This window comes from Prionailurus bengalensis, chromosome A1 (assembly GCF_016509475.1).
Source record: "Prionailurus bengalensis isolate Pbe53 chromosome A1, Fcat_Pben_1.1_paternal_pri, whole genome shotgun sequence".
Classification (NCBI taxonomy): Eukaryota; Metazoa; Chordata; class Mammalia; order Carnivora; family Felidae; genus Prionailurus; species Prionailurus bengalensis.
In genome coordinates, this window is record NC_057343.1 from 19,525,849 (window position 1) to 19,550,028 (window position 24,180).

General features: G+C 46.6%; 1 protein-coding gene across 5 annotated transcripts in view; it reads left to right on the plus strand.

Annotated features, from left to right (window-relative positions):
• Positions 1-24,180, plus strand: part of ATP7B (ATPase copper transporting beta) — a 72,485-nt gene that overhangs the window by 21,588 nt on the left and 26,717 nt on the right. For 2 of the 5 annotated variants that reach the window (XM_043578057.1, XM_043578065.1), the window contains exons 1-4: positions 305-1,304; positions 11,894-13,148; positions 20,052-20,309; positions 22,366-22,529. In XM_043578057.1, the coding sequence (XP_043433992.1) occupies positions 1,056-1,304; positions 11,894-13,148; positions 20,052-20,309; positions 22,366-22,529 (1,926 nt within the window). In that variant the 5' untranslated portion in view covers positions 305-1,055. Of the gene's footprint in view, positions 1-304; positions 1,305-8,507; positions 8,807-11,893; positions 13,149-20,051; positions 20,310-22,365; positions 22,530-24,180 lie in introns of those variants that run through there. The other 3 variants (XM_043578049.1, XM_043578076.1, XM_043578087.1) reach the window with 3 other exon arrangements.

The following is a 24,180-nucleotide window of genomic DNA, read 5'->3' on the forward strand; positions in this document are numbered from 1 at the left end:
TGCCATTGTGACCTCACCCTCCCCTGCCAGGGGCATGTTCATTCCGCGAGAGGAATGTTTTTACCAACTCAATTCAGTGGGCAGCGTGGACGCTTTACACACACTGGCAGGGGGCGGCGTTGCCAGGATTAGTGGCTGGCGGAGCCTTTCCTTCCCGGGGGATGAGGTTGCCTCCTTCCCGGTCTGTGAGCCGGTGGGGGTGGGAAGGGAGACAGCGCTGCCCAGCCAAGTGGGAGGCTGCCTGGATTACCACACTGCCCCCTTCTCTTAATCCTCCTGTGGACAGCAGGGGGTAGCTGGAGAAGCCTGAATTGTGGGTTCGTTCCTGGCTGTCCTCCCACGTACAAAAAAGGATAACAAGGATGAGCCTTTGTTATCCAGTGCGTTTTTGCAGTCAGTTCTTACTGAAGCCAAGCCAAGTTGGTCCAAGGGAAAACAAAGCTGCAGGAAACATGGACCTTTCTTACACCTTCTTGAAAATGCAAGTCATGTTGCCTAGGAAATACTTCTGTCCCCTAGCGTGCTGCACACCGCCAGCATTGGAGCTATGGAAGAGGCCGCTGAAGTTATTCCAAGAAAGCGTTGGAAGTTTGGTAATGAAAGGAAGTGTCATCTCTCCCCTGCCTCGAGGCTGGGTTTCTGGGAGTGCACACGGCCAAAAGGAAACTGTGCTCAGCTTTGGGAGGTGACTGTGTGCCGGGCTCCTGCACACGCTGGCCGGGTGTCCTGGCAGGGCTGGGTGAGGGCACGCGTGGGGCCGTGTGCAGAGATTCCCAGGGCCCGAAAGCAGTGTGGTGAGTGAGAGGGTGCCAATTGGTTGGAAGGATGTAGGTAAACAAGAGTAAATATACATACAGCAGTGTGCAGCCTGCCCAAGTTCAGAAGCTGGCTGCTAGACTTGGCCGGCAGCCTCTCCCCCGCTGGCTCCAGAGCAGAGGGGAATCTGCAGGACTGACGGATCACAGGTGCCTCCCCCTGCTAGTTAGGAGGACACTTTTAAAGCTTTTCCTTCTCACTCGACCAGGTAGTCTGGTGTGGGTGAACGGCTTGCTTGAATGGTGGGTAAAGGTGTGACCGTGGACACAGCGATGGAGAAAGCCGGGGGTGACACGCCCGGGAGCCCTGAGCCGTCCTTCCTGGCGACTCTGGGTGACCCACAGGTGACCCTCGTGTCCGTCCACAAGCGGTGGTCCTTCAGGAGGAATCCTGGGACCGGGGGCTCCACCAGGCCAGTGACTTCGGAGGAGGAAGGAGAGTTTTCACAGAAGGTTTTGAATGGAACACGGGGAATCCGTTCCAATCAGGTCAGTGCAATTGCAGAAGGGCTAAAAAGCCGAGAGGGAGTTGGACGGGCTTTCAGATGGAGGTTCCTCCCTTGTCTTACGAATGGGGGATCAGGGAAGCGCGGCCGGGGTGGGGAGCCAGAGTTGAGGTGATTCTCCAGACTTTATCCAGAGATAAAGTCCATCATGGTAACCGTTGGGTTTCTCGCTTGTTTTTAGGATATTTTGTAAGCCTCTGTGGGGCAAAAGTTTTCCGGAAGGCAGATCAGACAAAAATGGAGTTTTGCCCTGTTTTTGCTTTTTAAAACGTGTGCCTTATTTTGTTAATCTCCGTATTTCGACTAAATAAACATTTTGAATGTGTTGCTGCAAAACGAAGCTGTTCTTCTTAAGCAAATGAACATTTTGTTAACCCAGAGGTCAGGTCATGTTCAAAAGTAGGGCAGTGTAACGTTTTATAAGAGCCTTGTAGTAACATTTCCGGGTGGGACTGGTGGTTTGTGTGGGGTCTTTTTCATTGATCAGGGAAGATGAAAAAATACCAGTTAGCAACAAAGGAAAGTTTTTGAAGTCCTTTGACCCTTTAAGAGTTATGTTTGTTTCTCCTGGGTTTTATTGTTTAAAAAGTCCCCACATTTGCTAAAGGAAATTTTGTGAAAAGAGATTTTTGAAATGTACTGTGCAAGAGATTTACATCTGTTGAAGGAAATTTCTGAATGCCCTTATGCAGTGCACGGTTAACTTTATATTTTTAGCTGAGTGTCTAAGACAGAAATATTGGATTGGGGTGGGAATGCTTAACATTGCTTTAAAATGTTCAGAATACTACGTCACAAAATCCAGCCTATGTCTGAGATATTTGAATGTGAAATATCCTACTTTTTAAATGGCCATTACTAATCTCATGTAACTAGGGGAGCAACCTGAACCTGGCTGGGGGAGCCTGTCTGAAAGGAGGACCCAAGTAGAGGCCCACGTCGAGGCTGTGGTCCTGGGGATCTGGTGCAGATCTGGGCTCTGCCGTTGTGGGTCTGGGGGACCTGGCAGGTGGGTCTGGGGACCTGGCAGCTCCAAGTGCCCCACTGCAAAGTGGAAGTAATAAGTGCCACCTCACGGGATTGTGAAAGCACTTTGTGGAGTACTACGGAAATGCAAAATGGTATCGTTTCTGCCAAAATTATGATTTTCAGTAGAATTCCCAACTCAAGATGTGTTTGGTGCCCTCTGAATGTCTGGTAGAACTGTGTCAGCCAATTAATCTGTCGGAGCACAGTTCTAGCTATTTTTTTCTAGAGCTCTGATTACACAAGTAACATGTGCGCATTATACAAGACAAATTTCGGATGAGGCAGGGGGAATAGAGAAAAGTATTAGGAAGAAAATGTAAGCAACCGTATGCCTTAGCCATATATGTGTACATGTATCTATTTATTTATTTACAAACAGAGGATCAGGCCGTGCATAGTATTACGTACCTTACATTTTTTACTTAATATTTTGTGGACATACACCCACACACACATGATGTATATTCATCTATATTTATATACACATCTGTATTATCAGGTTTAATTGCAGTCCTGCTTTTAAATTTAGGATTACTTTTAGAAAGAATCTAACTATTCTCAAATGGGGGAAATTTGTAGTAGCTGGTTTAGGATGAGAAGAACCAAGCTAAAAGTCATTTGTAATTGAGTATTTGTTCATTGTCAACAGTGTATTTACTCAAAGTCTATTATAATCAAACTTTGGATCTACTTGAGAGTTAACTTGTTTAGTACTTAGTATGTCTTTTTGATGATAGCCATTTTAACAGACCTGAGGTGCTATCTCATAGTGGTTTTGATTTGCATGTCTCCGGTGACTGGTGACGTTGAACACCTTTACATGTACCTGCTGGCGATTTGTACGTCTTCTTTGGAAACGTGTCTGTTCATTTCCTCTTCCTATTTTTTTGTTTGTGTGTAAATATAAAAATAAATATAAATATAAATTTTGCTATTGAGTTGTATGAATTCTTTATGGATTTTGGCTATTAACCCCTTATCAGATATGTGGTTTGCAAATATTTTTCTCCCATTCTGTGGGTTGTCTTTTCATTGTGTTGATGGTTTATTTTGCTGTGTAGAAACTTCATAGTTTGATGTGGTCCCACTTGCTTATTTTTGATTTTGTTGCTTGTGCTTTTAGGTGTCATATCCAAAAACTCATTGCCAGGATCCATGTATGTCAAGGAGCTTTTTCCTGTATTTTCTTCCAGAGTTTTATGGTTTCTGGTCTTCCATTTAAGTCTTTAATCCATTTAGGGTTAATTTTCATGAGTGGTGTAAGATAGGGGTCCATTTTCATTCTTTTACATGTGAATGTCCAATTTCTTGAGCACCGTTTATTGAAGAGACTATTTTTTCTCTCCACTGAGTATTGGTTCTCTTGTCAAATATCGTTTGACCCTATATTGTTATTTTTTAAAAGGTTTATCAATGATTTGCACTTCTTTTTCTGAGGATTATATTTCGTAGCAAGTTCCTATTGTGCATTACAGAGTAGCATACATTATAAATATGCATCCACACCTTAAGTCTTTCAAAGGAATATACTTGTTTTATGTTTAGCTGATCATACCTATAATTCTAGGCATAAACTTACATTTGTTAGCCATTCTAGAAGACAATTTTGTGTGATGAAATGCTAACTAGATTATTTCACCACATGTGACAATCACATGGAATTTATCAATAAGGATGATAATAATAATAATAATAAGCAAAAATAATCCCAAGTTCATTGACTCCGGTCATATAATTATCTGAGTTCATAGTGTTGCTGTGACATTTCTTCTAACCAGTGGTACTGTTGCATATATTTAATGTAGGTCTTTTACATCCTGATCTTGTAATTCTAGCAAACGACCTAAGGGAATTATGACCTTATGATTCTGGCTTAGACCGTTTCATTCAAATATTAAAAAATATTCCAAAGAAAAAAATATTCCAAGATACTGACAGTTGCTTGGTAGTGACAGGCTCGTTATGTAAAATTTCTTTGACGGGAAGGGCTTGCAATGTAGTGTTCTCGGAGAAGCTGAAAAAATGCTTTTGATTTGGTAAAAGTCTGATGGGATATTTGTTAGGATAGATGTAAGTTAAAAGCAATGAAACTCTCTGAAACTGTTCATAGTAAAGCTGTTTGGAATGAGATTGCAAACAAGTTCTCTGAGGTAATAATCGTGAAGTGCTTCTTGGAGAGGTCTTATCGTTTGTGAATTTCTAAATTTTATTTTGTTGTGTGTAGAAAACAGCATGCATCGTATGTATATATTGAGACTGGTTTATTTTATTTAACTTAATGCACTTTTTCTCCCAAGAAAATGGATGTACTGCACCCAGTTTCTCAGTAAGAGTTGATATTTTTCCTTGCTGTGGTCAAGAGAAGGAAATAGGCAATACATTTGTCCCGAATTTCCCAGGAACGACATAGTCAACCCCACAGCTGGGGTGGCCCTCGAGGGCAGAGATCCAAGTGTCACACACAGACAGCCCAGGTATGTAGTCGGCCCTCATCAGTGTTTGAATTAGTGCCTGAGTTTTGGTTGGTTCGTTTTTTCAGTAAATAAAGTTGAAATAATAGTTGGTGGAAGCTCTTTCTGGACGCTTGTAAGACATCCTGGAGGGACAGTTTGAAGGGGTTGGAGTGGGGGCTGGGGGATTATGTATACTAGTTTTAATCATTGGTTTTCCTTATCAGTTAAATGGTGGAAATAGTAAGTTCCCTGCCTACCTCCTTGGGCCACTTTTGAAGACCAAATGGGCCATGTGTGTTGTCATAGTCCCTGTCACACATTTATTATGTTAGCCTTTTAAATCTTTTTAGCTTTCCGGCCTTCCTGCAAAATTGTAGGGTGGGTATTTTTACTACCCCAATTTACATGGAGCTAAGAAAACTGAGTTTCGGGTTTGCCCAGACGTGGCTGGAATTCATACCTAAGACTGTCAGATGTGCCCTCAGTAAATTCCCAGCAAGTAGGAAGGACAGATATTTACCCAAATATGTGAAAGTGTGTTGTAGAGTATGAGACCATGTATATCACTGGTGCATCATCGTTGTCATCTGTATCACAGTGATTAATAATGTTTACATCGTGTGGTTTAACAAGACATTTTCTGGGGCGCCTGGGTGGTTCAGTCGGTTGAGTGTGGGACTCTTGATTTCTGCTCAGGTCATGATCCCTGGGTCATGGGATCAAGTCCTGATTCTGGGTCCACGCTGGGCGTGGAGCCTGATTACGATTCATTCTCTCTGTCTCTCTGTCTCTCTCTGTCTCTGTCTCTCTCTCCCCCTCCCCCCATCTGTTCCTCTTCCCCGCTCACATGCTTTCTCTCTCCCTTGCTCTAAAAACACAAATATAGAACCCAAGGCATTTTCTTCTTTGCCTTAGAAAAAGTCCAAAACCATATGTGTTTTCTGATGGAAGCTTTTTTTTTTTTTAATTTAAATTTTAAGAACCGAAAAACATAGACAGTCTCACCCACAGGTAACCTCAATTTTATGTATTAATAAATCTGCATACATACAGGTTTAGCAACAAGACATTATTGATTCTTCCTCAGTGGAGGTTTTAGAGACTGACGCCAGTCCGCCTGGGTGTTTCATGTGGGATCTTTTCTTGAGTCAGACAATCTCTTCGGACCCTCCCTCCCTTAGGAACCTCTGACATCCAGGGATTTCTCAGATAAGGGTAGGGCCTGGCAGTGACTCATTCACAATGTATTCCAGAGGATGTGGAAGGTCCCAGAACCACTGCCACCTCTCCTTGTGTCCTGCCTCCTCTTGCAAATGTAGTTGCCTTGAAATGCATTTGCAGTTAGGAATATTGAAGGGAGCAGAATGAGTGCCAGTGTTCTGCTGTAGTTTTTCTGAAGTACCAGAGACCCCGAGAGGTGACATACTAAGGGGCGAAGGCCCGACTCAGAAGCCAGCAGCCGGGCTCAGGGCTCCCGGCTGCTCCTCTGCCTCCTCCTTACTTTGCTCACTTGCTGAGGTGTTAGCCCGTTCCTTATGTGGCAGGTAAGATGTGGCTGTTTTTCCGTGTTTTTCTGCATTTTGCTTTTCTGCATTGCAGTCTCCTCCTGTGATTAACATGGCTAAAAGGAAAATGTAACCTTAAATGTTGTTTTTAAAAAAATAGCCTGCTGGACTTTTGAGCCGGATTTAAATCCTAGCTCTTACTTAAATTGCTTTGTGACCTTTGATAAATCGGAGTCTGTTTCCACAGTAAAATGGTGATAAGAATATCTCTTTGTAGAATTATCTTGAGCATTAGAGATATAAAGTGCCGTCCCCATAAAATACCACTGAGAACCATTAACTATTTTCTCTTATTGGGTCTGCGTGCGTATGGAAGAACCAGGACTTCTCTGTATTTTGAAAGCTCGGGTGCATAGAGTTGCGTGGGGTGGAAGTTATATGCTGGAAGAATTGCATGCATGTATATCATTTTTGCCTTGGAAGTTGTTAAGGGTGTCACACACCCTTCAAGGTGAAAGAAGTCTCAAGGATAAGTGGGCGAGCGGTGTCCTTAAGGTTGACGGAGATCCAAGTGAGACTAAGAGCTCTCAAAAGTGGCTCTAGCGGTCCTTGCTTTGTGCACACGGTAGAATTGCTCTTTGATTTGTGGTCACGGGCATTTTCTACAAGGCATGCCATTTCTGGGCTTTTCAATTTCAGTCTGGCTTTGAAACCTTTCATCAAAGCGTGGCACCCCATTTCCAATTTCTTCATACCAGGCTGGCCTGTCTGCACATCTTCTTTTCCTTTCCTGACTCCATCTTGGTGAATCGACCACTTGTATTCCTTTACCCGTCTTTTCTTTTACAAGCCCTGGCACTCACAGCAAAGTCCATGTGCCCTGGGTGTCCAGAGAGTAGCAGAGAATTGAAGTTCATGTTTGGATTCCCCTCTGTGGAATTTCCCCCTCCTCCTGTGTTTCCAGTCCCTTCTAATCCTGATGCCCAGTATACTGATAGTTTGTTAAAAATTCCAAAGTTAGTTCTTCCCCAGTGTGTTGTTGGGCTTGCCAAAGAAGTAAGTCCCAGATGTCTGTTCTCAAGAAATATACAAGTCAGTGAGAATTAGGCAACATTAGGGCTTCCATAAGGTTTTCCCAGGACACACTTTTTTCCCTGGACCCCCTCTCCAATGTGCCCTTAAACCTCAACGTGTTTGTTTGAATTCGTTTGAGTTTCCCCCCTGACAAAGATTCTCCTCACTGAGGAATGGAATTAAAACCACACACACGTACCAATTGTATACACTTAAAAACTATCCAAACACCCAGCAACAGTTATGAGGTTGCTTCTAAACCAGCAGACACTTTCGTGTTTCATAAAGTTGTGTTCCGTGCAAAGCAAAGCTTTGTCTTTTGTAACTGCTTGTCTTTAGGAACCTGCCTGTCTAGAAGGGGGGCCTCTGAGTATTGTTTGCTACCAACAAATAGCTTCTAACGCTTCTGCAAACCCTTTTGGCAGGAGCATAGAATCCATAATCCAGGGATTAAGAGCTAGCATTGTGGCCTGGGGGTTGGTGAGTTATAGCTAGATCTACCTAGGACCAAAAAAATAAGTTGGGTAGTAAATCATTAGGGATTTGTTTTTCCAACAGACTAGGTGATGGAGGGTTATGTCTTGTTTTAGGGAGGCCATTCTACTTATTAAGATACTGTATTAAAGCAAGTGTCCTTGAATATCATAGTTTTTCTTTTAGCTTTTTCAATTAATTATTTAATACCGGTTACAATCAAGTCACGGTTCTGGATCTCCTTTTACTCCTGTGTGTGGTTTTTTTTTTTCTTTAATTTTCAGTTTTAAACTAATTATTTTTTAGAATTTGGTAATGTGTGCGCATTGTACAATAGGTTATACGTTGAAAAATAACTCTTCCTCCCCTCTCCTTGCCTCCGCCCCTGATCCTCCTCAGACTCTGTACCAGTTTCTTATGCCTTCTCCCAGAGCCCGTCCATGTATATACAAGTAGCTATGGGGATAATACTCCTTTGCTCACAAATAGTGCTAGCATGCTATGATAGAATGAACTTCGGTGACTCTCCCAACGAACTACAGCTCCTTGTATTTAAGCCCTTATATAATTCCTTCCCGTACTGACTGAGCTTGGCCATGTGCCTGGCTGTGGCCAATGGTGAGTTAGCAAATGTGATGCGAGCAGAGGCTTGGTAAGCGCTTGCATACTGGGACTTGTTCTCTGGGAATGTTCACTATTGTGACACTCCCTCTCAGAACCCAGAAACCACCAGCTGTGAGGTACCCAGCCCAGCCACGTGGAGAGGCTCCATGGAAGAGAACTGAGGTCTCTGCTGACAGCTTCCAGTCACCGACATCAACCTGCCAGCCATGTCGTGGACAAACCATCTTCTTGGAAGTGGAACCTCCAGTCTCACTGAGGCTGCCCCAGACGATGCCATGAGGAGCAGACAAGCCTTCCCTGCTGAGCCCTGTCCAAATTGAAAAACTGTGAGCTATCTCTCTGAGCCGCTAGATTTGGCTTGTCAGGCAGCAACAGATAACTAAAACACTGTATTCACCGTAAATTCTGTGTCTTGCTTTTGTTCACTGAATGATATATTTGCTCTTTCAGTATATTTAGAGCTGCCTCATTCCTTTTTTAAGAGCTGGAAAGCATTCCTCTGTATAACTGTGCAATAATTTCGTTAATTGGCCTCTTATTGATGGGCATTTATGTTTCCAGTTCTTTGCAGCGTTTAATATCTTTGTTGCATGCTTGATTTTATACGTGAACAAATATATTTATTGAGTAAATTCGTAGAGATAGAGTTGTTGGGCCAAAGAATATTTGGATTTGTCATTTTCATACATAGTGCCAAGTTGCCCTCATGAGAGGTGATGCCCCCACCAGCTCTAGGGACTGCGTGGATGGTGCCAGCCTGAGTGGTGAGAAGGGCCACCGTGCTATTGGAGTGTTACATTTCTTCCTTACTATTGTTTCTGCAGATGTTGAAAAGGCGTTTGCGTTTCCTGTTTGATGGACTGCCTCTTTTCTGTTGGATTGTTGGCCTTTTTCTTTTTAGGAGGAGCTCTTTACATTTTAACATAATTAGCTCTTGCTTAGTATGGAGCAAATCTTTCTCCCCCCCCCCCCCACCAGTTTCTCATTTATCATTTTCCTTGCTCAGAGCCATATTTTCTCTTATTGTGGTTAGATTTATCAGTCTTCTCTAGCTTTTGGATTTTCTTGTTTTTCTGTTTCTTTTCTTGTATTTAGACTTGCCCTTGCCTGAGATTGTAATGGGTATTTTCCTGTGTTTTCTTGTATTATTACTATCTGAGGTCTCAGAAATATCTCTTGGTGTATAGGTCCCAAATTGTGTTTTTCCCAGTTATCCACTTAATACCGTTGTGCTAGGTCATCCTTATCGTATACTGCACTTCTGTACCACAGGTAATTTGATTTGTACCACAGGTAATTTCAGTATATTCATTGAATGCAATGAACGCTTGAGTGGCTATCCCGTAAATTACTTGTTTACTTTTTTTTCTCTACTATTTTAGGGAATACTACAGTGAATGCTGTTAAAACAGTTCTTTATAATTATTAATCCCAGACTAGTTTCGGATTTCCTTTGTGGATGTACAAATGAACATTTATAGTCTGCTTTAGAAGTTATTTAAACTTTCAGGGCACCTGGGTGGCTCCGTTGGTTAAGCATCAGACTCTAGATTTGGGCTCAGGTCATGATCTCGTTCGTTGTGGGCTGTGGCCCCGCGTCGGCCTCTGCACTGACAGTGTGGAGCCTGCTTGGGATTCTCTCTTTCCCTTTCTTTTTTTCTTTTTTTTTTTTTTTTCATTTATTTATTTTTGGGACAGAGAGAGACAGAGCATGAACGGGGGAGGGGCAGAGAGAGAGGGAGACACAGAATCGGAAACAGGCTCCAGGCTCTGAGCCATCAGCCCAGAGCCTGACGCAGGGCTCGAACTCCCGGACCGCGAGATCGTGACCTGGCTGAAGTCGGACGCTTAACCGACTGCGCCACCCAGGCGCCCCTCTCTTTCCCTTTCTTTCTGCCCCTCCCCAACTTCTGCTTTCTGTCTCTTCAAAATAAATAAATAAACTTTTTAAAAAAAGGTTAAGGTTTTGTTAACGTTCTCAAAAAGCTGAAGTTGGAAAGATAGGCATTTTATTTTATGCACAGGGTTACGGAGAAGGTCAATCCATGTAATGGAGATTCATCTGAAGATCTAAGTAGGATTGTGTAAGCACAGAGACTGACATGCTTTTTTGTCACATACCGTATGTAAAGGCCTGTTCCCGAATTTCTGAAGCATGGAATAGTACTGGTATAAAAACTATATATAATTAGGAGAGTGATGAACCTGGGACCCTGTGAAAGGAGGATCTGGTTTTGTGAATGGAATAGGTGAAGCCACATCATTATGAGAAGTCAGGAAATTCTGCGTATGTACTCTGGTACATTAAGAAGATGGGTCCACTTAATTTGGTGAAACCCTTTTAATTTTAGGTAGCGACCACAACTGTCCTGAACACCCAGGAGGGCAGTGACACTCAGTGGAGGCAGAACAGAGAAGTTCCCTCAGCTCTCCGCCTCCTGCCCCTCTTGGCCCAGCCACTCGTGCTCGTTTCCCTGGCTCAAGGAGCATACTGCCAGACCTTTTTCCCCAGGCATGTGGTCTGACCCCACGGGGCCTCGGAGGTCAGCATTCAGAGCAGGTGCCCTACAGTTGTTGAATTGAACCCCTGCTGAGAGAATGACAGGGACACCCCTAGAAGGAGATACAGAAGTCAGGTGTTGCCTATTCTGTGTCTGTGCATTGCAGCAGCACCCCCAGCGTTTGAGCTCAAAGGACCACGTTCTGCAGGGAGATTTCAGGTATCAGCCAGAGGTGAGGGGGGCTCCGCTGAGAGCCTCCGCCCTCCCGTTGCGGGCCACTGTGCTGTCTGCCTCTGCTGGGGGCCTGCCACGCTCATTCTGTGCACGTGAGCTGCATCACGCTCCCCTCCTTCCCTGTAGAGACCTCCACACCTTCGAGGTAAGGAAAACAAGGTGGGCAGCTGACTTCTAGGTTCAGAGTCACAGAATGTTCAAGCTAAAAGAAACCCACTGGAACCATTTCATTTGATAAATAATGTTTTTATATCTTCCTTTCCCTGCATTTAATGTTGTTATACTCTCAGGATGTTTTGACACCAGTGGCACTGTTTTCCATTTTCTCAGTGCCAGACAAGCTGGGATATTTTAGCAAATATTAAGCTTTTTTAAAAAAAATATTTATCTTTGAGAGAGAGAGAAAGAGAGAGAGAGAGAGAGAGAGAGTGTGTGTGTGTGTGTGTGTGTGTGTGTGTGTGTGTGAGTGGGGGAGGGGCAGAGAGAGAGGAAGAGAAAGAATCCCAACCAGGCTTCCCACTGTCAGCACAAGCCCGACGCAGGGCTAGATCTCATGAACCCGGGAGATCATGACCTGAGCCAAAATCGAGAGTCTGTCGCTTAACTGACTGACCCACCCAGATGCCCCACAAATATTTAGTTTTAAGGATGAAAAAGTGTTATTTCTTTTCCTTTTAGATCCTGCCTAAACATTCTTTGCCCGCTCGTGTCTGGGAGCCAGCAATGCAGCAGAAGCAGAGTTTCGCCTTTGACAATGTTGGCTACGAGGGTGGTCTGGACAGCGTGTGCCCCTCTCAGACGACCACCGGCACCATCAGCATTTCGGGCATGACTTGCCAGTCGTGTGTAAAGTCTATCGAGGGCAGGATTTCGAGTTTGAAAGGCATCGTGAGCATTAAGGTTTCCCTGGAACAAGGCAGCGCGACTGTGATCTATGTGCCGTCGGTCCTGAGCCTGCCGCAGGTTTGCCGTCACATCGAGGACATGGGCTTCGAGGCCAGCATCACAGAAGGAAAGGCCGCCTCCTGGCCCTCGAGATCCTCGTCTGCCCTGGAGGCCACGGTCAAGCTCCGGGTGGAGGGCATGACCTGCCAGTCCTGTGTCAGCTCCATCGAAGGCAGGCTGGGCAAGCTGCAAGGGGTAGTGAGGGCCCGAGTCTCCCTTGGCACCCAGGAGGCGGTCATTACTTACCAGCCTTATCTCATTCAGCCCCAAGACCTCAGGGACCACATAAACGACATGGGATTTGAAGCTGTCATCAAGAACAGAGTGGCACCCGTAAGCCTGGGGCCAATTGATATTGGGCGGTTACAGAGGACCAACCCAAAGACCCCGTTGACGTCTGGTACCCAGAATCTCAATAACTCTGAGACCTTGGGGCACCAAGGGAGCCGTGTGGTCACCCTGCAACTGAGAGTAGATGGAATGCACTGTAAATCTTGTGTCCTGAATATTGAAGAAAATATAGGCCAACTCCCAGGGGTTCAAAGTATTCAAGTGTCCTTGGAGAACAGAATTGCCCAAGTACAGTTTGACCCTTCTCGTGTCACCCCCAGGGCCCTGCAGAGGGCCATTGAGGCTCTTCCTCCTGGGAACTTTCAAGTTTCTCTTCCTGATGGAGCAGCGGGGAGCGGCACCGATAACAGGCCTTCCACGCATCTCGCCTCCGCCTCCGCCGACGCCCCCGCCCCTGCCCAGGGAACCCGGATGCAGGGCCTGTGCAGTACCGTGGTGCTTGCCATTGGTGGCATGACCTGTGCGTCCTGCGTCCAGTCCATCGAAGGCCTGCTCTCCCGCAGGGAAGGGGTGCGACGAGTATCAGTCTCTCTGACTGAAGGGACTGGAGTGGTGCTCTATGATCCCTCTGTAATTAACCCGGAAGGACTCCGAGCTGCTGTTGAAGAAATGGGATTCAAGGCGTCAGTCGTTTCTGGTACGTAGTTGACCCACGTGAAGCACACCCTGGGGTCCTCTCCTTTCTCCTTGCATCTTAGGACATAGTGACAGCGGCCATACTCACTGCTCACTGGCCAATGTTGGTGACAACATTCTGCAACTTTTCCTTGCATGTCAAGTGTATCAGGATAGAAGAAGTCAAACTTCTGGGTGTATAGCTTTTGCCTCTCGTGTAGCTGGGAATAAAATGCTAAGTTCTTTGCATTTTTCTGAAGAGAACTCTGACTCTGTGTTCTTTTTAAAAAAGAGTGCTGTGGGGCCAGGGGGAACATCAGGCTCTTCTGTCTCCAGAAGAACCATCATCACACTCTCTGAGATTTCTCTGCCCAACAAAACAATAAAAACAGAACCGTAGTCTCACCCGGATCCCATTCTGTTGAAAGTGGGAATTGAGGGGATTCAGTGATGACTGCCCTTGCCCTCCTTGATGTCTGTGGGTAGAGGGGTGCATTTCTGCTGGGCGCCCGGGCCTGGGAGCGGTGGGCTGGTGAGCGAGTGAGACTCTCCTGAGAGCTTATGTTGTAGCCCCGTGTGAGCCGGTGAGCTCCAGGATGGGACGGGGATGCTGGAGGCCAGGAGGCAGCGCAGCGTGCTGGGGTTGCTGACAGGAGCCCGAGCAAGCGTGAGGACTCAGGAAGGTGGAGAGACGGGCGGGACAGCAGGGGGGCCGCTCTGAACGGGTCTGAGTGTGAGCTGAACTTGGACTTGACTGTAAAGGCCAGGGGGTCAGCAGTGGATTTTTTTTTTTAAGTTTATTTACTTCTTTTGAGAGAGAGAGAGAGAGCGAGCAGGGGAGGGGCAGAGAGAAAGGGAGAGAGAGAATCCCAAGCAGGCTCTGTGCTGACACTTGGGGATGATCTCACGAACTGTGAGCTTGTGACCTAAGCCAAAATCAAGAATCGGACGCTTACCCGACCTCGCCACCCAGGCAGTGGATTTTAATCAGAGGAAGTGCAGGTGAGTTTGCACTTGAGCTGGCCAGTCGGTGTCAGTGTAGTGTGGATGGAGGCACGGAGGCAGTGTGGGAGGCTGGGTGAGAGGAGGTGGGGCTGGAGGTCAAGAGACGGAATAGGACGACATTCAGGAGGTTGGGCCCAGCAAGCTTGGTCCAGAGGAGGGGTGCAATGGGGCAGGCCGTGGAGGAAAGGGAGAGCCGGCGGGGAGCCCTAGGTGTGCAGTTGCCGGAGGCCAGCTTGAATTCCTGGAGAGTGGGGCTGGAAATGCAGATTGGAGTGGCAGGAGCCAGGGGAAGTGACAGAAGACCAGGGAAAGCGAGCGTGACCGGGGAAGGGCAGAGGGAGGAACGTGATGGCACTGGTGTGGAAGGAAGGGGTGTCCGGAGGAAGAAATTGTCACAGACAGGGACGGCACCCTGGAAAGAAAAGAAGCTGTTTCAGGGGCCTCAGGCTCCGTGCGACTAGGAGGTGGGGGAGGCTCCAGTGAGCCCAGCTGCATGGTAGAGCCGCAGACCTCCAGGAGCCGAGCCAAGCGGCGGTGGAGAGGTGATGGATAGGTGCGGGGTTCAGAGCCAGGCTGGAGATGAGGAAGCGCGGGACATGCCACAGCCAGCTGTGTGGGTAGCAAGGTTTTAACCGTTTGGGTCCCAAGGTACTGGCCCCGTGGGGGGGGGGGGGGGGTGCGAGTTGCAGTCTAGACCAGGACAATACGGTGCCAGCTGCGGGCACTCAGACTGTGCTGCAGGGCGGTGGCCAGCCCGGCACCAGGAGGGGCTCGTGGGCAAAGCCCCCCGGCCGCGCCCAGGGCCAGCTGGACTGGGCCTTCCCACATGTACTTTGCAGCGGCCGCCGAGATAAAGTGCATCTCCTTGGAAAGGTCCCCTGTCAGTGGGGCTGGCCTGCACTTACACCCTTAAAGGCAGTGGGTAAGTCATGTGGAATGACTCGGCCCCGTTCTGTACTTTGTCTTTTGTACCACGTTTCAGGAAGGAGTTTGTTTTTAAACAAAAATCAGTAAGGAACACACAATGGAACAGTAAATCCTGTACTTAAATGGTAGGAAATGTAGTAGAGTCATCATCTGCTCTATTTGTATGAGGTTTCAAGTCTTTAAACAGTAGAGTCAGGTTGTTGGCAGTCAAAAGAAATTTGCATTGAACTGCATAATCCAGAATAATTGGATTTGACCAAGTAAGCCTAGAAAGAAAAGAACAGTGATTTTTATTGGACAGAATTATGTGTTTAGCCCAAGAGGTATTTAGTGTACCAGATTTAGCAAATAAAATATAGGACGCTTAGTTCAATTTGAATTTCAGATCAACAGTGACTAATGTTTTGGTATAAGTATGTCCCAGGCAACATTTGGGGCACGCTTATACTAAGAAAGTATTTGTTGTTTATCTGAAATTCACATGTAGCTGGGCGTCTTGTATTTCACCTGGCAGTCTTAATTTAGGATAAACCGTAAATGTCCCGGTAACTATCATTGTAGCCCCTTAGATATTAGAAAAGAATTACGTGTATTTGATTGGTCATTCCGGATTGACCAGGAAGAGGGGCTTCTTGAGCACAGTCTTCAAACCAGGTGATTTGTTTCTCCTTGGACTCAGCAGCACCCAGCACATAGTAGGTATTTGTGAAGGAAGCGAAAGAGAAAGAAAATAACAGGCTGTGACAAGCTGGGTCGTGGGGTAGCTCAGTGACGGGATTTAATCCAGGAGCTACTCAGACATGTTAGAGAGCCGAATAACCAAACCAGGGAATGGGAAGGAAACCCAAGAGATGGCTGGTAGCAGAAGCTGGCACCCCAGGCAGGAGGGTGCCACCAGAGCCCAGGGGCTGAGGTCGCCGGGTGGGAGCTGGCTCACCACCGGAGCTACTAAGGGAGAGGCCGTGGCCAGGAGCTGGGCTCCCAGTAGGTAGATGGGAAACACATTAGGTTTCCCCCATTTCTGTCCTGTTTCCCACTTGCTACCTCCAGTGTACCAAATTTAACCAGAAACCAGTTGACAAGGGAGCCTGGAAAAGTGGTTTTCCAGGGTCAGCCCCCTTGATAATGGAACAGGGAGAGGAAGGGGAATGATCAAGAGCATGTAGGCAAGTGGCAGGCACTGAATTTCAGTCAGCTTATTTGACAGCTAAAAATACATTAAGATCTGTTTTTTACCTAGAAATCAGCTCTGCATTTGTGCACTGGTTTGCCTGGTAAATATTTTTTGTATGAATGAATTAATGGACAGGTGATTGGATATATGAATACAGTGTGAGGAAAAGTCATCTATCATGTATGACATGTTCCCCTCAGCCTTGTAAATGGATAATGTCACTTCTGGGGCACTGTTCCCTCATCCCAGCACGTATTGAGGGTCTTCTGGGCCCCAGGCACTGTGCTGGCCGCCATGAGTACTCGGAGGCCGTCCAGGACCCGCCCACATACAGCTCATACTCTAACAAGGAAGCAGATCAGAGACCCATCATCCAAGGCAGGTTGCAATACATGCGACAAGGCAAGTGTAGGTAAAGCACTCTTGAGATTCAAAAGATGAGAAAAGCCAGCATCTGGTTGTGGGGCTCCCAAAGACCGGATAATGGAGGTGACATTGGAGCTGGGCTCGGGTAAGACTTCAGAACGCGATGGCATCTCAGCAGGCAGAGAGGGGCAGGACCACACACCGGGAAAAGTCGGAGGAGACATGAGCTCCAGCTTGTCTCGGGAGCAGTCTGGCTTGGGTGGAACTTGAATATAAGTAGTGGAAGATAATGTCAGACGGGCCAGCATCCTGGTACAAGCCACCATCAGCTGTGTCCACTAGACAGTCTCCGAGCTAGTCTCTCCTTCCCGCCTTTCAGCCTTACAGTCTGTTCCCTGCCCAGTATTCACAGTAATCCTGTTACTCTGTTAATACTCTGAAACCTTCCCATCTTAAGAGGGAGTCCTTAGGGTGATCTAGAAGCCCCCTCCCCCCCGGCTCCCTACCTTTCTAACCCCTTTCCAATCCTCATATCAGGCTTGTCCTCACCTCAGGGTCTTGTACCTGCTATCCCTCTGTCTAGAATATTCTTACCCCAGAATCCACATGGTGTACTTTATTTCACATATACTTTTCTGGGCTTTTCCAAAGCATGTGTAATTTATATTTAGAAATACATAGGTTTGTATTATACATAGTGGTTTTGTAATCTCTTTCACCCCACAATTTATCATAAACATACTTAATAGGTCTGTCCATATGTCTGCAACACCATGTTGAGTGGCTGCAAATCATTCTGTCATATGGATGCACCGTAACTTAGTCATAACAGGTTTCCTACTGCACTGTTCCCATCTACTTCATGTGCATGTGATTGTAAATAATACTGATGGGCATCTTTGAGGCTAAATTTTGTGCACACAGTTATTTCCTTACGGTAAATACCCGAAAGTGTAATTGCTCGGTCACAGAGAGTAAACATTATTTCATTCCATTACAAATACTTATTGTGCCTCTACTAAGTGCCAAGCAGTTAGAGGTACTGTTTTTGATAATATTGTCAGGTAGACTTCCAGAAAGCTGAATGCCCACCCATAGTATTAGCATAGATTGATAAAGAAAAACGACCCAATAACATAGTCTTGTTTGGGTCTTGGTAGTTTAATTCAACTTTCTTTAGCAATCTCCAGAAGCCCCGAATTTAGTTGAGTTAGATCTCAATGTGGAAGAAATGGCAATGTGTAAATTATAAGTTAGTAAGGGGGGTATGAAATTCTCTGTAATAGTACAAATATTAAAATTGTTGACCACAATATTTGGATAGACACGCAGGTGAATCCAGAAAACAGATGATGGACTGGGAAAATCAGGAGAGGTTGGACAGGTGCAGGAGGGTTCAGGGGTGTGGGAGGGGTTGATGGGTACAGGAGGGGTTGATGGGTACAGGAGGGTTGGACAGGTATGGTTGGGGTTGTTGGGTACAGGGGGTGATGGGTGCGAGGGCGGTGATGGGTATGGCAGGGGTTGATGGGTGCTGGGGGATTGATGGGTACAGAAGGATTGGATTGGTAAGGGAGGGGTTGATGGGTGCAGGAGGGTTTGACAGGTAAGGGAGGGGTTGATGGGTACTGGAGAGGTTGATGGGTGCAAGAGAGCTGGACAGGTAATGGGAGGGGTTAATGGGTGCTGGAGGGGTTGATGGGTAGAGATAGAATGTCGAGAGGCTGAGGCTACAAAACAGCTTTTGTGAACTTGAGATCCAAAGGCCAGAGTCATTTTGAACAATGACAAAGTCCAGGAGAGTACACCTGTGCTGATGGATGAGGTGTGGTCTCTGCTTCCGGAGGGTAGAGGGGTCCTGTAAGGCCAGGTCCTTGGAGGGTTTTCACTGAAGGTGCTGAAAGTGTTGATCAACCGGACTCTTAGAATGAGTTTCGGAAGTAGTTTTTAGCGCCTTTCAGAAAATGAGCAAAACATCCCAGGATGTGAGATTTATTTAGAAGAAAAACTTTGCAAAGTCATGGCCTATTGTCAGTACAGGTTAATGCCAACTTCTATCTTCTGCAGCTGTGGATTTTCAAATAGCGAGAGTTCATTTTTTAAATGATGTAATTATCTTTTGTATATACTCTTAAAGGTCCTTTCTGTTATCAAATTCTGTTATCAAAAGGTCTGACTTTCTGGAGTGATGAAAACTTTCTACATCTTGACCTGGGTGATTAGTTACATATATATATGTGTGTGTGTGTGTGTATATATACATGCAGTGGGCAGAAAAACGGTCCCCAACAGCATCTGCACCCTCATCCCAGAACTCGGTGGGGGAGAGGATGGTCTTTTTGGTTTATGGAGCTGGTTCCACTGGATATCCAAGTAGAAAGAAATTAACCCTAACTCTTACCTCTTACCTACACAAAGTTAAAATGCAGGTATCATAGGCCTGATGGGGAAGTTCATTAAAATAGCAGCTTCTAGAAGAAAGCAGCATGAACATTTTCACTGTTTAGGTAGCACGAAACATACTAACCATGAAAGTTGGTTTAGTTGGTTGATAAGTCAGACCTCATTAACATTCGGGACTTCTTTTATCAAAAGAGACACCATTAGATGAGAGTGCAGGTATGGAGCACAGACAGGGAGCAGACACTTGCAGTGCGGACCCACGACAAGGATTCGTGTCCAGAGTACGCACAGGACATAGGCAAACGATAAGAAAAAGGCAAGCAACTCAATAAAGGTGTGTTGGGTTGTTTTGATTGTTGTAGGGAAGGAGTGAAGGACTGCTAACCAGAATGTGACAGTGGTTAAAGGGACAGATCCTGGAGGTAGAGACCTGGTTTAGAAATAGCTTCATTACTTATCACCTGAGGAATTCGGGGCACATTTTTAAATTTCTTGTAACTCAGGGGCGCCTGGGTGGCTTGAGTCGGTTAAGCATCTGACTTCAGCTCAGGTCATGAACTCGCGGTTCTTGAGTTCTAGCCCCGCGTCGGGCTCTGTGCTGACAGCTCAGAGCCTGGAGCCTGCTTCGGATTCTGGGTCTCCCTCTCTCTCTCTTCCTCCCCCACTTGCACTCTGTCTCTCTCTCTCAAAAATAAAGAATAAAAAAAAATTTCTTCTAACTCAGTTCTTTATAAAATGGGGGCGATAGTCCTGTGTACCACAGCTGTTTTAAAGGACGTGTGCTTCGCAGAGGGCCTGGTGAGTTCTTCTTGTTGTCATCATCTAATTAGAGCACTCATCCAACTGGAGCCTTCCATTCTTGAGTATTGGCATCTTTTCATGTGTCTGTCACTGTGTGCCTCTGTCTCTAGTTGTGGGGAGGTGGGGGGCAGTGATGGAAACACCAACCTTCATGGAGCTGTTTCAAGAACTTTGTCAGGCTTGAACCTCCTGTTGTAAAAAAAGTTCTTTGTTCTTTTAATCTGAATGATTTCTTCCATTTTATCCTAGAAAACTGTTACAGCAACCATGTTGGAAACCGCAGCGCAGGTAATTCCACAGTGCACACCACAGCTGGCGGACCTGTGTCTGTGCAGGGAACGGCTCCCCATGCTGGGGGGCTCCCTAAGAACCACAACCCCGGCAGCTCGTCAAAGTCCCCGCAGTCCTCTACAGCAGTGGCACCACAGAAGTGCTTTTTACAGATCACAGGCATGACCTGTGCATCCTGTGTGTCTAACATAGAGAGAAACCTTCAGAAAGAGGCAGGTAAGCCATCTACACACTGAACTGGGGAAGCTGCGTGTAGGCTGTGAGCCCCTTCGGTCAGCAGAATGGGCACTGTGCTCTCCCTTCACGATCCTCATTGACTCAGTTTGTCAGCAGCCCTGATACTCTGGCAGCAAGTTCATTAGGTGATGGTAGAGATGTTTGTCTGATGTTCTTGGGCAATTGGCATTCTGCTGCTTAGGAAGTGTTTAGTTTGTTTAAGATAAAATGTCTCCGAGTAAGTTAGTGAGGGGCAGTCCAGTTTAAAGGTCAGGGACATTCCATGGGTAACTTCCTCAGCTTGTCCTAGTGGCGGTCTTTATCTCCTCCACCCCCACCCCCAGTCCCATCCATCAGCCTCCAGCTAGCACATGAATACGTAGCCTGCAGTTTGCAGAGAAGTTGCAATTTTGAATGTTCTGTCCTTTGTCCCTGTAAATCATAGAGTGTTAACGGAAGTGCCCAAGTTTTGTCCTCTGGACTACATTTCCAGGACTGTCTCTGAAACCTGAAAGTGCAACAAAGATCCTGTCCCGCTTTTGTTTGGAAAATACCTTAACCACGATGACCTTGCCACCGGAGTCCCTTTCTCTCTTTCCATGTATCTCTCTGCTCAGATTCCTTGGCCATCACAGCCAGCCCCAAATTAGGGTGATGTGTCTCCAGCCTCTTGTTCCCTATGTTTTATTGTGGCTGGAGCTCTAGAAAGACTCTTCTCAAATTTAGGTATTCTAAGAGTTTCTTTGTCATCCATGGGCTGGCTGTTCATAAAATGTCCTACATCTCATGGTTCTTGTGTTTCTTTTCCTGACTTGCAGCCCTCATTTTTATTCCGTATGGCATCCTTTCTAAAGCACGTTTCTTTCTTTTATGTGAATGAGTCTTATTTTCCCCCTCAAACTCACAAATAATCTCGCTGGATATACAATGGCATCATGTCCCAGTCAATGCATCGTATGTTAAAAATATTGCAAGTCAAAAATGCATTAAAGCCTGGATGGCTCAGTCAGTTAAGCATCAGACTCTTGGTTTTGGCTCAGGTTCACAGCCCCATGTTGGGCTCTGTGCTGATAGTACGGACCCTGCTTGGGATTCTCTCCCTCCCTCTCTCTCTGCCCCTCCCCCCTACAAAAATGCATGAACATTTAAAAAAATGCGTTTAATACACCTAACCGACCAAACATCATAGCTTGGCCGAGCCACCCTGAAATGTGTCAGAATGTGTATCTGTCGCTCATTGTCATGATGGCGTAGCCCCAGGAAAGATCCAAATCCAAAATCTGAAGTCTGGTTTCTAACGAATGGGTATTACTCTCGCACCAAAATGAAGTTGAAAATTTTTAAGCCAAATTAATTGTAAGTCGGGGTGGTCTGTAATCTGTAGGATTTCTCTTCCACTTCTGAATGGGATCAGAGCCTGAAAAAGAGTAAGGACAACCACTTTTGAAAGAATTTTTTTCTCCGTGTATGAAAAGTGTCTGAGGGAAAAGGACACCATTTAGCTGACATTTAGTAGTTGCAAGCTGCAGACTGTATGTATCCCTTGCTGTGAGGTGTGGACACGGTCCGTGTCTTCTCCAGCCTGACTCAAAGCCACCCACCCCACCCCCCACCCCACCCTGCTGCCATCCCGGGGCCAGCAGCACAGGCATCACCTGGGAGCCGGGTGGACCTACAGAACCTCAGACCCACTCCAAACCTACTGAGCCGGAATCTGTAGTTTATCAAGGTCCTCGGTTGATTTGCCCATCAACGTGTGAGGAGTGCTGTTCTAGAACAGTGGTTCTCACACTTGGCTGGTACGTTAAAGTCTCCTGGGGAGCTTTACAAAAAGATGCCTGGCACCCACCCTGAGGGGTCCTGGTTTAACTGGTTTGGGTTTGGGGCCAGGCATGGTGCTCGTTAAAAGGCCAAGTGATCCTAAAGTGCAGTCCGGTTTGAGAACTCCTGTTCTAGAGGCTTCTGGGAGCAGATGTGTTTCTTTGTTAGGTTGTGTTGAATGTGTCATCCCAGAGGCCCTGCCTGGAGTGTTGTAACTGTGGCCCGACGGTTCCAGGTATTCTCTCGGTGCTGGTCGCCTTGATGGCTGGAAAGGCAGAGGTTAAGTACAATCCGGAAGTCATCCAGCCGCTGGAGATAGCTCAGCTCATCCAGGACTTGGGCTTTGAGGCTGCGGTAATGGAAAACTACACAGGCTCAGATGGTGACCTCGAGCTGATCGTAAGTGTAGCGGCCGGGCGGGCGCTGGGGCAAGAGGGCTGCAGGCATCTGACAGGGGCCGGGAAACTTCTCCCATTTTGCACGTATCCTTGTGTGTTGTCGGAGTTGCGTTCTCCTTTGAAGCCAACGACAACGACCTGTTCATTTTGTGCAGGAATGTCAGTTATGTCACAGAGTCTTAGGGGTACATCCCACTGGGCGCCTTCAAGGTGTGAGGAGGAGGAGCAGGTGGGTGGCGGGAGTGTAGGAGGAAGAGGAACTAAACATGGCAGCCACCCAGAGCTTGGTTTTGAGACAGTTTAATATGACCACATTCCATAAGGCCCAGAGGGAAGCTAGAATGCAGAGATGTGGCAAGGCCAGGGGAGGTGAGTCGGTGTGGTAGCCAGTGTCAACCAGCGCCACCACAGCGGGGGAGGGCCGGCTCGTAGGCACAGGGGTGTCTAGAAGGTAATTGGCGACCGGCGTCCTGAAGCACACAGTCCAAGATGAACGGTAAGGGTGGTTGCTGTGCCTAGTGTGGGCGGGAAGGGGATGGTACGGGGCCTCATTTTTCCTGTCTGTCTACTGTCATCTGCACATGACCGCAAATCACTGAAACATTGGGTATATCTAGTATTTCCGATATGCTGTGTTCACAGGCACTTCCGTACAAAGCTTTTTATGTGTAAATAAGGGGAGACTGTGAGTAATGCTGTTTTACTGAGGTGAAAGGGTCTTGCTTCCTTAACTGTGTTCAGTTACTGCTGTTAGTAGTAAGTAAATGTTTAAAGAGTACTAAGGACACGAGTGGCACCTTGAGCTCTTGATAAGTGACATTCTTTGTAGAGCAAACCCTTTGCCCTGGACAGGCCTCCCAGTGTGTGGTCAGGTAACACGACCTGCTCTCTGGGTTCTAGCCCTGGTCATGCCCGCCACAGGAGCAGGACCCTCGCTGCAGACCCTCAGCCCCAAGGGGATGCCTCTGCCTCTCTCAGACTACTGTGGAAAATCTAGATCACAAATATCATTGGGAAAGGTGAAAACATTAAAAAAAGATTATTTTTAATGTTTATTTGTTTTTGAGAGAGAGAGAGCATGAGCATGAGCACGGGGAGGCAGAGAGAGAGAGACACAGAATCTGAAACAGGCCCCAGGCTCTGAGCCGTCAGTACAGAGCCCCAAGCAGGGCTTGAGCCCATGGACCTCGAGGTCGTGACCTGAGCCAAAGTCAGACGCTTAACCAACTGAGCCACCCAGGCACCCCGGTGAAAACATTTTTTGAACAGTGTTTTTTATCTTAAACTGAGCAGTATCAGTTATATCGTTATCACATGCTCAGACACTGGACATTTTATGTCTGTATTTAATTAGTATTCTGGGAAGTGTTGACCTCTGATACTTGGAAGAGTGACTCATCTGACTTGCCTAAATACATATCCAGGGATGGCATGTCTCACTCCATGATGTGAAGACATGCAGCATGGCATGGCAACAGTGGCCTCACGGAGAGGGTAGGGTGGCTCACGAAAGCCCATCACTGTCAGAGCTGGAAGTGAAGCCACGGTCTGTTGCCATCTGCTCAGTGACTGGCTACGTCTCTTGTCCCCGAGTTCGGGAAGAAGCACTGTTTCTATGCCCACAGCCCCTGGGGGAATGTTCCGGGTGAAAG